We start from the raw sequence: 16,234 nt of genomic DNA, 5'->3' as shown, positions 1-16,234 counted from the left end.
TCTTCCCTAGCATCTCCCCTTTGTTCTACCCTGAGCTCATTTACATCCTGCTGCTTTACATCCATCTCCTCCTCAGAGTTGCTGCTTGAATCTCTCCTTATTCTATCCTAAGTTTGAGTTCCTCTACCTGCTGGTTTATGTCCCTTTCTTTAGCATCCCCAGGTGACTCTCTCCTTGATTCTAACCTGAAGCCCTCTGCCTCCTGGCTAGTTGCCTCTTATTCAGTCCCCGAAGCTATCTGCCTCCTGGTCAGTTACTTCTCCTTCAGTCTCCTTCAGCATATGGCTCTCGAATCTCCCCTGCTTCTCACTATTTCCCAGAATCCTCTCTATCCCTTGCTAGATGTCCCACCTCCTATTTCCTGCCTCAACTCATTGGCCATAAGCTTTTTTTGACAGGTAATACTTACAAGAGATTCTCTCTACATATCTGCCTGTCAGAAACTTTGATATCTAAACTCTATCAAAGCTTCCTAAGATATAGAGGAATATATATACACTGGCTGTATAACAGGAAGCTATTGCCTGTGTAAAACATCCTGTTTAACAGAATGGTTATTTCAAGCCATCTACTGAAAGAACTTATAGCATTAGCCAAGTGTCTGAGGAAAGTAGCCTTGTATCTGACTGTCACACCAGAAGGCCCTGAGAATGAACTCGAGATGGCTACTAAGGTAGCAGATGCAGGTATGCGGACTGCACACTCATGTATCTATAATCACAGGGGGCTACAGTTATGACAGAGGCAGACAACGTGCTAATAAGCTAGTTTCTGAGAAGTACATCTCTAGGTGATATAAGTATCAGGACATGCTTAAATAAACCTCGGTATCCACCAAGGCTATAGTGGATAAATATATGCTATGGCCTATTGCCTAGGCCACAAAGAACAAAATAATACAAGATTAAATCAGGGAGAGAGAGAACGATTCAATTACAAGATGCAGCACACACAGCATGTCTAATGCCACTGCTGGGGTGACAGCAGAGGGTTTTACAGTACACTTCTTTTTCAAGAAGGAGAAGAAGACTAAAGCAATGGGCTATGAAGAGTAGTGGATGACAAACCAGCAACACGGCCGTTCACCATTATGCTCTCTCGTGCATAACCAGATGCACACTTTACATGACGGGCAGCAAGCAGGTCAAGTACGTGTGTTTGCACCAGTGTCACATGTCACACACACACATGCACACACAAGCAACATACTCTGTTGTGTGTATCTGTCAGTGGTAATATCACCAATGGGAATGTTCAGCTCCACTATCATCTTTTGTGGTCACTCACATACAGAGTCCACCACTGACCCAAACACCAGCTACTCAGTGTTCAACTTCACAGACTTCTGAGAAAAGGCCAAATTACTGGCCAACTAGGTGGATTTTGAACTGCTTTGTAACCATGGGGCCAAGGATGTTTCACATGGGCACAGTGGCTGAGAATTTGTCCTAATGCTGACCTGGGCTTGTATCCTAGCATTGCTACTGACAGCTACTTGCATATGAGCAATTTGCCCTTCTTAGCTACTATGTTAAATGGGACCTGTAACACTGACGTCCTCAGGGCATTTGTTAAGTATGAATGGATAAATGCATACAGTACTGACGAAGTAAGGATTCAGTAGAGTTATCTGTCCATGTGGGGGCTCACCTGAAATACAGAGAATCAGCACTTGATGAGGTAGAAAGCCTAAGGGTTTGACACCAGCGTGCTACAGAGCAAGTTCTAGAGGCTGCCTGGCTACACAGTGAGACCCTGTCCCAAAATAATGAAACCAGTAGTTCATCAAGAGGTACAGCAGGAGGGCATGGGGGAGAATTCCAAATAGTCTAAGTGCCAGGCCGCATGACTAGAGACATTTAAGAAGAGAAGAAACTCTTACGGCACTTAGGCTATTCTTTGCTAGCTGAAGATCCGCTTCCTCCAGGCATCCCGGAGAAGAAGAGGGCAGGGGCCTCCCTCACCTCTAGGCGAAGCTCGGTGGTAACACCCAGTGCTCAGACTTTGGTAGAAACACCTTTCATGCTCCAAATGCCAAGAGCGTTTTCACAATCTAATCCCAAGGTAACAAGCTGGACTACCAAGACCTGTTTTAAAGATCCTTAGGCCATCAATTTCTTTGCTCTCGATCCACCAATGCCTTTGTCTTGAAAGCACAGACTCAGGCATTTGGTAGCCCGCTCTGTTTCTTAGCTGAGGCCTCCACTTCCCTAGCCTTCCTTCCCCTTCCCTCCCTTCTCATGCCCACCAAGCAACACTTTCTGCCTTCCCTTCTTGGTTCCAGGATCTGCTTGCTCTACTGTCACTCAGAGCCAAACCCTTCACTAGATCTCACTACACCAATCAGGTCTCAGTAGGTGTCAGCCGACAGTCTGCAGGTCCTACCTCCTTAGCAATCACATCTGCCTGACCAGGTCGGGGAAGAGCTCCTTCGCATATGAAAAGCATACCTCTCAGGGCTGGCTGCTAAGTGCTTATCTCTTCATGCAGTTATTCATGTCTCAAATTTACCTTATTTATGGAAGAAGGAGGAGAAGGAGAAGAAGAAGGGGGTGACTGGCTGAGTCTTTTAACACAACCAACCTGAGCCCAAACGTCCACCTTAAAATAAAAAGGTATTCAGTGAGCAGGGGACAATACACAGCAAAGCTTTTAATCAAAACCAGCAAACTCATGGCACAGTCAGATTCATGGAAAAAGCCTAGCATGCGGTAGCAAGTTGCGTCTTCCCAAGCCTGTGCTTGGTACCACAACTGAAGCACTAACACTAACTGCAAGCTGCACTGAAGTGGGCAAGCATCATGCATGCCATAGCTAGCAAGACAAATCAGAGGCAAACACACAGCCAAGATGTCCAAATGTTAGAATTTTAAACCTTTGCTTTCAAAAGCACCGTCTGTGTAAGAGTCCAACCAGGAGGCTCAAAGCTGCCATGTTACCTCAACACACACACACACACATACACACACAAGCACGCGTGCGCGCACACACACACACACACACACACACACACGTGAAGGAAAGAAGAGGCCAGGCACTCTGGGAACTGAGAGGCAAAAGTGCACGTCCTCCGGTGTGTGCTCTTGCTGGAATGTGGTCACTGACTCAATTCCTGACAACTTTGGAGCCCCAGTCCTATGTCCACACAGCTCAGAATGGAATGAACACTAGTAACACTTCTGTGGTGTGAGGTTCAAAACCCTTGTGCTATGAACAGCACCATTCTCATTTCAGAGATGCAAATGAAAGGAAAACTTGGAAGTCAAGGCACAGAAAAGATAATCATGAGAGACTAAAGAGACCCAGTTTACATTCTCACCCAAGCTAAAAAATGACAACACATGTGGACTGTTTTAAAATCACTAGACAGAAGGGCAGTGATCCTGAGCTACCAGGTGAGATTTACAACCCAATCAGAAAAAGGGAGGATTCGTCTATGGATGGAGAGCAGACAACCTGAATGATCTCCCAACAGGAGACAACACACAGGAAGGAAAGAGCAGCGCTCCAGGGGTGAGGTGCAGGAGCCAGTGCAAATCCACAGGCCCAAACACTGCAAAGGGACAAAGAAGAAAACCTAGTAGCTACATTTGAAGCAGCTATAAAACAACTTAGTTTGAAAACTAGCAATTAAGGAGGAAGAATTCTGTGTTTGACCTACACTCTTTTTTTTTTTTAAAGATTTATTTTATGTGTATGAGTACACTGTAGCTGTAGAGATGGCTGTGAGCCACCATGTGTGAGGCTGCTGGGAATTGAACTCAGGACCTCTGCCACCCTGCTCACTCAAGCCCCACTGGTGGCTGTCTTCAGACTCACCAGAAGATGGCGTCAGATCTCATTACAGGTGGTTGTGAGCCATCGTGTGGTTGCTGGGATCCAAACTCAGGACCTTCGGAAGAGCAGTACAGTGCTCTTACCCGCTGAGCCATCTCGCCAGCCCTAACCTACACTCTTAAAACTGGATCAGGGTAGCTAGCTAGCTCTGGCGGATGATACCAAAAGGACTGATGGCACAGAAGCAAGCCAGGTCAGCAGGCACAGCAGAAAAACCAGCAGTGATTCAGGCATGACAGCAACACCAACAAGCTGTCAGAACAGCGAGCAGTATCCCATTCATTTGCAGATTACTTCTGGACAGGGGAAAATACCAGACTATGGAGGAAGACTATCGTCCATCCAGATGTCACTGGTGAAACAGGGGACTGACCAGATACTATGTATTTTGATGTGATGTAACATAAAACATTTTTTTTCATTTATTCATTTATTTTATGTGAGTACACAGTTGCTCTCTTTCAGACACACCAGAAGGGGGCATCAGATTTCATTACAGATGGTTGTGAGCCACCATGGGGTTGCTGGGAATTGAATTCATGACCTCTGGAAGAGCAGTCAGTGCTCTTACCCGCTAAGCCATCTCTCCAGCCCAGTTTATAGTATTTCTATTTTGTTGTATTTTGCTCCCTATATACATCATTGGGGCACTTAGACCAGTAAGAAGCTCCTACACCTGATTACGAACCATGCTCCCGCAGGACAGGTGCCTGGTGGGAGATATGCTGAGACTTCACTCATCCCTGAGTTCTAGAGGAACAGACTCATATACAGGGTACTGTCTCTCATACAGACACAAGAGCCACAACTTTAGAAGATACACAAAGAAAGAAGGGCTTTGGCCACCATGACTTTTTGTGTCTGTCGAGCTGGGTCAGACCCCATAAGTGGACCATGACTGAGAGAATTAGTGAGACTCTCACTGAGGTGGTTTTCTGCTTGGCATTTCATCTAAACTAGCAAACAAAGGAAACAGTAAAGTATAGGATGCCCAAGAGTGGGCTCCAACTCCAGTGGCCGGCTGTTCCCTACAGAAAACACTCCAAGGCCAGCATAGTCAATACAGATTACTAGTTTGGTAAGTCTGCCAGGAAACCTCCCTAGCCGCAGGTTAACCACCGTTTACATTACTATCTAGAAGGAGAGGCTGGCTCAGTGTGCACTCAAGGCTCCACCACTGTCTGTCCATCCATCCACTTGTGAAGACTCTCCCCAGTCTCCACAGCTCCAGCTGCCCTTTGGCCTCTCCTGGGGAGCTGAGCAGACAGCCGCAACCTGACAGACAGGTTCCTGCTAGGAAGGAAAGAAGCCAGGGAGGGAGAGTGCAGGACTAGGTAACTGGAAAGTTCTAGAGCAAGACTCAAAACTGAGTGGAAAGTGAGCGTTTCTTGCTCACAACAGGAAGGCTATTTAAGAGAAGGTAAGATGTTTTTTTCTCTTCAACTCATCCACGTGACTAAGAGAGTATCTGACATTTCTTATTGAGAAACATTTAGTAGCTGTGTGCCTACTGGACTAGAAAATGACCTAGGAACCAAGGAATATGTTGCCACTGTCCCTCTCTGGAGGGGTGCTTTGACCAGAATAATTGGCAGAGATTTAACTGTTTCTCTCAGAAGGGCCAGAGGACACAAGGTCTGCTCATGTGAAAACCTAACCATTTCAACTCAAAACATGGCAGAACCTGTACACTTTCCTATCCTCTTATTTACAGAGCTTAATCTCAAGTCTACAAAGGGCCTCTGGTAGAAATATGAAATATACAATATGGAATTCACTCTCTTATTTTGTTTCATTTTTTGAGATAGAGTCTAACTATGTAGTCCAGGCTGGCTTGGACTCACAGAGATCCTGGGATTAAGGCGTGCACTACCAAGCCATGTTTAAAATATGTACATTCTTTAAAACAGGAGCTCACGCTAGGCCTACTTACAGTGTAAGTGCTGAGTGCCTGGCTGTGCCACTTTTATCTGACTGTTTCTACAGGCAATGGGGGGAATACTTGCTGTAACAGGAGGACCCATGACAAAGCAGAAGGTCTGGCCTCCTCAGTGTCTGCTTCCTTCCCTCTTTGCAGGCCCTCATTCTAGAGAATATTTAACCTTTTAAGGGTCCATACCCATATCCTGATACTCTCAAGAGCAAATCTCAACACACTATCTTTCATTTTATTATTGGTTTTGCAAATAGTCTTTAGCAGATGTTTCAGGTGAGGTCTGTGTTAATACCCAGCAGGAGCGCCACACCCCCTCATGCCACACCGCTCATGCCATACCTAATTCCCCAACCACCACACCCTTACATACCACACCCCCTCACACTGCTGCACACCCTCTCACACTGCACACCCCCTCCCACGGCACACCCCCCACACCACACCCCCTTCACACTGCACCTTCCCCCACAGCACACCCCCTCACACACCCCTCTCGGCACACCTCTTCACACTGCACCTCCTCCCACGGCACACCCCCTTCACACTGCATGCACACACCCCCACATTGTACACCCCCACGCCACACCCCTAACCCCCCAACTACCACACACACACCCCTCACAGCTACTTTCAGGGAGCAACAACAGCGATGCTGTACCACCTGCCTCCCCTTAAGCTTTGCTCTCAGGAAACCAGCCAGCCCTAGCGGGAGGTGAGGCGTACCTGGTTATTGGTGTTGGCAGAAGATGAGTTGGCATGAGCCGTGCTGGCTGACAGGGAATCAAGGAAAGCTTGATCGGCCACTGAATTTCCACAAGAAAATGGATCTTTTCCATCGTTTGGTAAAATCTGAGGATTGGAAAGAACTGCCATTCACTCATGATTCCATCTCAGTGACAGCTTCCAGGAGGTGACACACAATCTACCCTGGGGAGGGACTGACGCTCTCAGGACTGCAGGTGTCCCTCTCAGGACTATTTTAGCTGCACCCTACAATTTCGATAGTTTTCATTTATATTTACATTAAACACTCTTAATTTTTTTCTTGAGATTTTTCCTTTGATTTATGTATAACTTAGACTGCTTAATTTCCAAGTACTTTGGTATTTTCTAGCAATCCTTCTCTTACTTATTTGGAGTTAAATTTCAGTATAGTCTAAGAAGCACTTTGTGATTCATTAATCTACTTGTGTACCTACAGACACATTGTATGTTTTATAGTTTAGAACACGGCTTATCTTAGTTCTTGGACAACAGGATAGTCCATCATATCCTGTTGGTGAATGGTCCTGCTGGTTCAACCATGTTCTCATGTTAGCCTGCTGGGTCTGTCCATTTCTAGTAAAGGGAACTCAGTCTCAAAAGATTAAACAAATCTAAGAAGCTGAAACTATACCTCTTTAGAAACAAACACTTGTATAAATAGAATGAATACCAGTGTCAACCTAAATCCTTAAGATTTCTCTTGGCCGTGACCACTTTAGGATCTCAGATGTGCAGTACATACATAGAACCAGAGGAGCAGGATCTGAACCTCAGACTTTCAAACTGTACTCAGGGGCCTATGAACTCTTGGCACTATACAGACACAGCATGTATACACACACTTCTGGAAGGGGAAAAAACCCTACTGACTTCCCAGAGAGTAAGACTCCTCACCCCTCAGTTTTAACCGAAGACAAGAGAACACAGACAGGCTCCTCCCTGCTTTGCTCATAAGGTCCAGGGAAGCTTCCTGCCAGTGGTCGTCCAGAGGTAACTAACTCAGTGTCTGTCACCCAAGGAGAGAGACAGAGACAAGTGCTCAGGCTTGAGACCACAGGCAACCAGCAGAGGGCGCAAGGCAGCAGGCTCTGAAGACGGTCCTGCTGCGGAGTGGCTGTGTCTCAGGCAGGGTCACCTGCAGGACTTTGGGGTGCTCAGTGTCCCATTAAAGACATCCTCGTGTCTACGAAAGCAGCAGAAGGAAGCATAAAGTCTGCCCTTTTAAAGAGTCCACTGACATTCTGCGAATCAATCCACCTCAGAGCTGGAGGCAGCAGCTGTCTTTGGAAGGTAGCTAATCTAAACATTTCTGTAGCTTAGGCTCATAGATAATCTCTTCCCTCATTTCTACTTCAATGTATTTTCTGTATCTTATTTAATTAGCACCTACTACTTTTCCAACAAAATTTTACTTTTAAGACAGTTACTCTCTTCCCTTTTAACAACTAACTGATCAAGAGAAGTGTAGTGCAGATCAGCTTAGCTGTCGGTGGGTAGTGCTTACCTCCACGTAGTCGGTAGGAACAAGCCCCTGCTCTCCTTTGTTGTTCTTTCCTTCCAGCCATCCTCCACCAACATTCTAACAGAAAAGATGAAGATAAAAGGTATGGTTAGGATTGGCTGTAGAAATTCTGCACTGAGAACTGTTACAAATGTATAATTTTTACATGAAAAACATGAAGCTTTTTATGACTATAGAGCTAATACTATTCAAAATTTTACATTTTTAAATCTTGTTTAGAACAGAAAATAATGTATTCTAACAATGCAAACTGAGCTCTAAGAAGTGACTGAATGCTTATTTCCTATTTGCATGTATGTGCATAAACACATGTGGAGACCAGAGGTCAACCTCAAGTGTTCTTCCTTGGGTACTGTCCACCTTTTAAGACAATGTATTTATTCATTTATTGTATGTATATGAATGTGTGTGCATACGAATGCCATGGCCTCTTTGGACAGAGGACAACTCAGAAGGTAAGTTCTCTCCTTCTCCATGTGTGTGCTGTGGTCATCAGCCCAGGCTATCCAGCTTGGTGGCATTGGTGCCTGCACCTTTATCCACTGAGCCATCTCGTGGGCCCCACTTTCTGTTTGGAAACTCTCTCTGGCCTGGAGCTCAACAAATGGGGCAGGCTGGCTGGGCAGAGGCCTGGGAACCTACCTGACTTCATCCATGCCCATAATGAATGCTCTGTCATATGCCCACCAAGAGGCTTTGTCATATGTTTCTGGAATTGAACCTAGGTTCCTATGCTTATAAAACAAGTGCTTTACCAAAAGACCTATCTTCCCACTCTTGAGTGTATTTTCTAAAACAAGTTTTCCCAAAGAATCAAACCAGGAAATGTGAAATAATTCCAGAGAAAAATACTAGGAAATATAAATAATAAAAAGGGTGTCCATGGAAAATATGATCATGTGTAATAATTTGTTACAAGGTTGAGTGTCAGGACAATATTCTAGGGGATTTTTCAAGTTAAAAACATATAAGTCAGCAATTAAACTAATAGGATATTTGATAATATTAGGAAATTACTAATTTTATGAAATGGCTGGAATGTACTGTCATTCTGTTTGAAAACCAAACCTATTTCTACTTATTAGAAATACAAAACTAGGGGTTGGAGAGCTAGCTCAGTGATTAAAAGCATGCACTACTCTTAAGGAGCAGCCACATGGGTGGTTCTCAGTCATGCTCCAGGGAATCTGATGCTCTCTATGACCTCCACTGGCACTGAGACACAGTCCCGGTAGCCCATGTGAGCTTGAGCAGCCTGGTCAGGTGCAAATACTATGGGTTTAGCATACAGGGTCAAAAGTAATACTATGAGAATAATCATTATCATAAACCAAAAGAGGGGCCCACAAGTAGCTGGTGAGAGGCATTATCAGAGAGGCCCGGTAACCGAGCACAGTTTCCTGCCTCAGATACAGTCACTGCACCATGATGGGATATTCAGGAAGAACACTGGGGAACAAACCTCATAGACAAGGAGCCTTAGGGCAAGAGACACAGCTGCTGGTGTGGAACCTTGGGGCTGTAGTGGGGACTAGGGAGGACATGCCCAGGGGACACACGCAAAGGGCTGTGGAACCTAGGAGCTATGACAGGGTCTAGGGAGGACATGCCCCGCCCCAGGCTGAGGGGGTGGAGCCTATACTCTCAGTAGTGTCTTGGGGAGCAGGTAAAGACAGAGCAGCAGTAGCTGAAAGTTTTTTTTACTCATTTTGTAACTACAGAGACTAATTCTCCCTCCAATTTGCTCTTCTCCCTTCTGAATAAAATAGGAGTAATTGAGATAATTTTCTTCAGAACTTTATTTCAAACTGCTTTCATCTCATAATACTGCTAAAGACTTTAAGGATGATTACAATAAAGTTGCGCATAAAGAGAATTAAACAGTTCGGTGACTACCACAGAGATAACAGAGAGTAGCCTGAGATGATTTAATAATGGTATTGTTTACTTCTGAGCAACAAAGATCACAAAAGAAACTCAATGGGGTATAAAAATTGTATTCTATAAAAAGAAATGTGCTAAATTTCCAACAGAAAGAGCCTGAACTCAGGGACCACACAAATGCTTATGGGAAGGAAGGGAAGAGCTGTGTGGTCAGAGCTGCTCCTGCATATATGAAGATGAACGCCTACATGGGCACACACAAGTTCAAAGATGGTTTATGAAGACTGGGAACTGTGTAGCACACCATGATGTGGCCCAGCTGGGAGCTAAGCTAACATCTACTGCTTTCTGGTAATCCTATTACAGGGTCAGGCTTAGAACAGAGAGAGCAATCAGTAAACTAAGCTGTTTAGGAATGTCAGCATGATTGCTTATGTATTACAGAGACACAGTCCTGCAAGGGTAGGGAGAAAACAGTATGAACTGATTCCAGAACCATGACACGATGCTTGGCAGGTTACAAATGTTAGGGAAAACTAGCAAAAAAAAAAAAAAAAGCGCAATAAATTCAGTCATGCACTCAGCCATATGCAGGGACTGAACTTCTCTCAGGGTGTATGTAACAGCTTCTTGTAGTATAAGCATTCCATAAGCAACAGCTGAAACCCTGATGTGAGATGATGAGCTTATGAAAAGGAAGGCACCACATTCAAGCACATCCAGAGCTGTAAACTCTGTGCTCTTACCGGGTTTGTAATTGTGATGATTTCTCCTTCATTAACTGTCAGCTCATTATTTCCAGGTTCAGCAGCAAAGTCATACATGACCCGAGCCTGCAGGGAGTGGGCAGGAAAAGGAGAAGTTACAAATGTAAGCCCAACAAAGATCTCAACAACTTAGCTTGCCTGTAAACGCAACTGTGTGAACCTGACAGTGCCTGTGGCTGACCAGGAAAAAAGGAGATAGCTTAGGACACCTATTTCCTTCAGAATCCCAATGGCCACAGCCCCTGCACATTCTGCATTTAGAGAGGTTGTTCCTAAAATATAATTCCAAACACACCTGTTTCATTAAGAAAGAAAAAGCCCTGCCCTTCATGTGGTCAGAAGCAGATGCAGGCATTGGTAACGGGTCCACTCAGGAATGGAGGCATTGCACACAGACATGCTGTGCCAGCTTAACACACTCGATCACTCTCCAGCCCAGGAGCCAGCCTCTGGGATGACTTCTGAGCCTCACACAGCAGACACGGACACTCTTCCACACTTTCCACTGGACCAAGAGCTACCACAGGGCTGTGTATGCTACCCAGTTCTCCCAAACAGCTGTGATTTTTTAACTTTGGATAACCTACTTGTGAGGCATGTATGTAGCTAGGACACAGGACAGTGCAGCTGCACTCACTTAACCGATCCCTCAGCAAACGCCCAGCACCCAGCATGGAAGGACCAGCCTGAGCTCACCACTGTCCTCCTCTCAGAACTGCTTCAATCCTAACTATTTTAACAGAGACGGAAGACTCACAAGTAGTGATAGAAGATGAGAGGGGGCCCCACTACCTTGAAATACATTAAAAATAATAGAAACTATTTGTGAACAAGCCATAAGCCAGGCATTTAAAACTGTTACAAAATTTAACTAGTGCTTCATAATGTTCAATAGAAATTTTTTTTTGACGTTTCACACATTTGAAGTTTTTCCTAAAAAATACTGGAAAGAAACAAATGGCAGTGTAGTCCATCAATCAAGAAATCTCATCCACTGTCCCCTGGCAGCAAGGAAGGGGCTGAGAGACAGGCAAAGGGACAAACACTGCCAGTCTAAACAGGCCAGGACAAAGGACAAAGAAACCACGTGGAGGTACTGTCCTCACACAGCTGCACAGTAGATAGAATTCTGCTTGTCACATTGTGGGATATTTTTTGGAACCATGTCACATCAACCTCAGTCCTCTGTGACGAGGGCAGGGGGAGATAAATGGGAGGGCGGCCCGCGGAAGGAAGTGAGCTTCCTCTGGAGCGAAGCCCAGTGTGTTGGCTCACCTCCAGGCCAGAGAGCAACCTGCTGCTTTGTTGCTGCTCCTTAGGATGCCTGCTGCATTTTTCAGTTCAGCTAAATCCACTTGGTCCCCAGATACAGAATCCCAAAGCCCCTGGTTACTAGGTGTAATTCCATGAAGCAGAACGTGAGACAGTGACACACAAAGTGATGGATGGAAACTCCTTCACACTTTAGACATTAGCGAATGGTCACAATGGGATGGTTAGGGCATGTGTGCCCCTTAAAGCTCACATTCAACCATCATCCCGGGTCAGGTGTTGAGAGCAGGAACCTAAGGGAGCTACTGCTAGCTCTCAGAACACATTGCCACGTGAGGACCCAGTGTCCTCCCCTCCACCTGATGCACAGAAGTAGGGCTAACAGAGTCTTGACCTTTGACTTCCCTATGTCTATAATGCTGGTGAAATCAATTCCATTCTTTGTAAGGTGCCTGCCCTCCAGCATTCTGTTATGGTAGCACAAATGAACTCAGACACTCACAGGAAAACTGACAGGCAGTGTGGACATGTTTAAAACATGTTTGAAAAATTAGAGATGGTCTTAGAAAACAGAATGGAAAGTAATTTATGAGAACAAAAAGATTTCAACAGCACATTTTCTTTCTTTTTATTTATTTATTTTTTGTTTGTTTGTTTTTCGAGACAGGGTTTCTTTGTGTGTAGCCCTGGCTGTCCTGGAACTCACTCTGTAGACCAGGCTGGCCTCGAACTCAGAAATCCGCCTGCCTCTGCCTCCCAAGTGCTGGGACTAAAGGCGTGCGCTGCCACCACCGCCCAGCAGCAGCACATTTTCAAATAAGTATGAACTGTTAGGAAAAAAAGCACTGGCCATTAAGCCTAGAGGATAAAGTGTGTGCAAGGCCAGGAACCCTCAACACTGAAGACCCTGGGCTGGCTCACTTTGCTTCTCTCCCCTCTGCTAGTACGTGGCTCCTGCCTGGTTCTACATCTCTGCTCCTTGTCATCCTGCCCTTCTCCTCTTAGCCACCAATGACAAGATCTAAAATGATACACGTGCTGCCTCAGGTCCAGGGTCTACCATCTACTTCCTATATACACACACGGCCTCAGCTCCACTGTCTACTGTCTACTTCCTATACACACACAGCCTCAGCTCCAGTGTCTACTGTCTACTTCCTATACACACACAGCCTCAGCTCCAGTGTCTACTGTCTACTTCCTATACACACACAGCCTCAGCTCCAGTGTCTACTGTCTACTTCCTATACACACACGGCCTCAGCTCCAGTGTCTACTGTCTACTTCCTATACACACACGGCCTCAGCTCCAGTGTCTACTGTCTACTTCCTATACACACACAGCCTCAGCTCTAGTGTCTACTGTCTACTTCCTATACACACACAGCCTCAGCTCTAGTGTCTACTGTCTACTTCCTATACACACATGGCCTCAGCTCCAGTGTCTACTGTTTATTCCTGTATTTCCTATTTGGCCTTTGAAAGAAAAGAGTTGTTTTTTATTTTTTTATTTTTCCTGCACCACTTCTTCCAATGTTTTCCACATTCTGAAGCTAAGTTTCCACAAAGTTCCTGATTAGCAGATAACTTCATGCTATATATTCAATGCAGACTACTAATCACAATCAATCCCCTCAATAGAAATTTCACAAAGCATATATGAGGTAAATGGCTGGAGGCATCAATCTAGGTACTAAGAAAGCACAGTGACAGCCAGAGATCTCCAAGGCCCCAGATCCCATGACAGTTAGTGCACAACACACCTGCTGCTAAGCGCACACCTCTTCTGAGAGAAGAGAACATCAACACTCCTTCTTTCACTCGCACTGTGCATATCTGCTCCATGTTATTCTGTCTGCTCCATATCACTTTCTTGTGCTCCCAAGTGACTGTAAAAATCACTACATGTCTTAGATAAAGGACACCTAAGGCCCTGGGTTTGATCCTTATTCTCTGACACATACACAGGGTAGGGGAGAAAGAGAAAAGAGGAGATACTAGAAATTTTAATACAAAACAAACTATAAGAAACTCTGCAATGTAGGGCTGGTGAAATGGATCCAGGGCTAAAAGTGCCTGCCAACAAGGCTGCCGACTTGAGTAAGATCCTGGAACTCACATGGTAGGCAGAGGACAGGGACTCACTCACATTATCCTTTGACCTCCAGACATATGCCATGGCACATGTACCTTCCCAAATCAATCAATCAAAATTAGAAACATCTGTAACTCATATCAGAAATTATTCTAATGTAGAAAGAGTTTATATAGTTCAAGGAATAGCAGTCTAACTAGAAAACAGGCAGAAAAGCACATGGCTGAAGAAAAACACAAACAGCAATTGAACATATAAAATATCACTCAATTTCTCAAACACAGGACATTGATTTTGTGATAGATTTTTGTCAATTTTCCTTTATTTCACCCTTTAAACATCTACCAGTAACAGATATAGAGGGTGTGTGTGTACGTGTGTGTGTGATTGTTCTCCTGATCTTTACAAACAGAAAAAAAAAATCAACTCAACTTTTATATTTCTTCTAATTTAGCAAGAATGCTATACGAATATGGTCTTAAATATTCAATTACTCTTTGCTGTAGTTTGGGTTCTAAACATCGCTTTATTAAAGTTTCATGCCAGAGTCTAGAAGGAAGTAGAACTCTGAGAGGTGGGCTCTGGTGGGAGGTAGGTGAGTAAGGAGGCGGGTCACTGAGGATACACCCTTGAAAGAGACTCCGGGACCGGCCTCATTCTCCTCTTCAGTTTGCAGCCAATGCGGTGAGTGGTTCCACCTGAGTACACATTCCTACTGTGAAGAGCTGCCTTACCACAAGCCTAAAAGGAACAGAACCAGCCTTGGCCCAGGACCTCTGAACTGTGAATCAAGATAAGACTTTTCTAGGTCAGTTATTTCAGGTATTTGTTATAGAGACAGCGTGTGTGCTGGTCTGGATGAGGATGGGCCCTATAGGCTCATAGACTTCAGTGTTTGGTTCCCAGTTGGCAGAAACATTTAGGAAGGATTAGGAGGCATGGCCTTGGATGACGTGTGTCAATAACATCATAGTACAGGATGTAGCAATACAGGAAAAGAACCTCATGAGTAGACAGACACAGCAGCCAAGTGCAAGCTAGGGCATGCAGGATACTATCTTTTTACAGGTAGACTAAGTATTTATATTTGCCAGTATTTCTGTAACAAAGCATTAAATAACAAGAAATGAATTTTAAACTGATTACCTAGAATGGCAGAAAAAGAAAGAACAGAAATTTCTCAGTATATTTTTTCTTCTTTAATTTTAATGTGTAGCTACATTACTGATCTAAAAATTCTAAATTAAAATTCTAACAACAAAAGATAAAATATGTAAGAATGACTTTAAGAAATTCCCTAGTCAAAAACTGAATTACCTCTGAGGACCATTAGGAGGTTGGTTACATCCATTGCACTCATGTCACTATGACCCAATGGGCAGCTCTTGCCTGGCCAGGTGTGATTGTAGCTCACAGAGTCTTTGTAATGCCTTTTCTCTCCCAGCAACCTGTAAGCACCTTCTGATATTACGAATGTAAGCCAAGAGGGCGGAGGTTTCTAGGTGGGTACCAGCTGGATTTCTGTAAGTCCTGTGACCTAAGTCTTGTAGTGTCTTCAGTAACAGTCTTACCAGCTTCTGGTGGGCAATCGAGAGCAACAGCAATACCCTGGACTGTTTGGGGAGGGGAGCAAACTCTTTCAGACTGCTTACATGCAAGGCCCACTCCACAGGAGGAAACTCTTGTCTGATACTGTAAATCTAGCCAAGACCTCATGGCTGAGGAGCTCGCTGGCCTTGGGTGGGGGTGGGAAACCTACTACCATTATTTTGCTAAATAAACATAGCCATCAAGTTAACACAACCATCAGGCCTCATTACACTCCTCGTCCCTCAAAGCTCAGAGAACACCATGGAGGAAGGGCAGAAAGTCTGTAAGAGACAGACTGAGGGAGATTAGAGAAAACGGTGTCTTCTGGACATGAAAGGGGCCAGTGCATCCAGGAGCTCCCAGCAGCCGTGGCTCCCTGTAGATGAAGCCAGTCAACACTGCAGCATGGACGTAGAGGAGGCCCACAAGCTAAGGACCTGCTCACAGTTGATAGCTAGGGGAGGGAGAGTCTGTTTTCTTATGGGGCATGGTCCCTGTAGGTTACCCACGCTCCAGTGCATAGCCTACACCATGCATATGAGGGAGAGTCTGTTTTCTTATGGGGC

General features: G+C 44.9%; 1 protein-coding gene across 1 annotated transcript in view; it reads right to left on the bottom strand.

Annotated features, from left to right (window-relative positions):
* Snx9 (sorting nexin 9) overlaps positions 1–16,234 on the bottom strand; it is a 77,132-nt gene that overhangs the window by 29,521 nt on the left and 31,377 nt on the right. The window contains exons 2-4 of the mRNA XM_031350677.1: positions 10,691–10,777; positions 8,043–8,117; positions 6,497–6,622 (exon numbers count right to left, since the gene is read on the bottom strand). Of these exons, the coding sequence (XP_031206537.1) occupies positions 6,497–6,622; positions 8,043–8,117; positions 10,691–10,777 (288 nt within the window). The remainder of the gene's footprint in view (positions 1–6,496; positions 6,623–8,042; positions 8,118–10,690; positions 10,778–16,234) is intronic.

Source organism: Mastomys coucha, unplaced genomic scaffold (genome assembly GCF_008632895.1).
Source record: "Mastomys coucha isolate ucsf_1 unplaced genomic scaffold, UCSF_Mcou_1 pScaffold5, whole genome shotgun sequence".
Classification (NCBI taxonomy): domain Eukaryota; kingdom Metazoa; phylum Chordata; class Mammalia; order Rodentia; family Muridae; genus Mastomys; species Mastomys coucha.
Note: the sequence above shows the minus strand (reverse complement) of the source record. Positions and strands in the feature narration are given on the sequence as shown.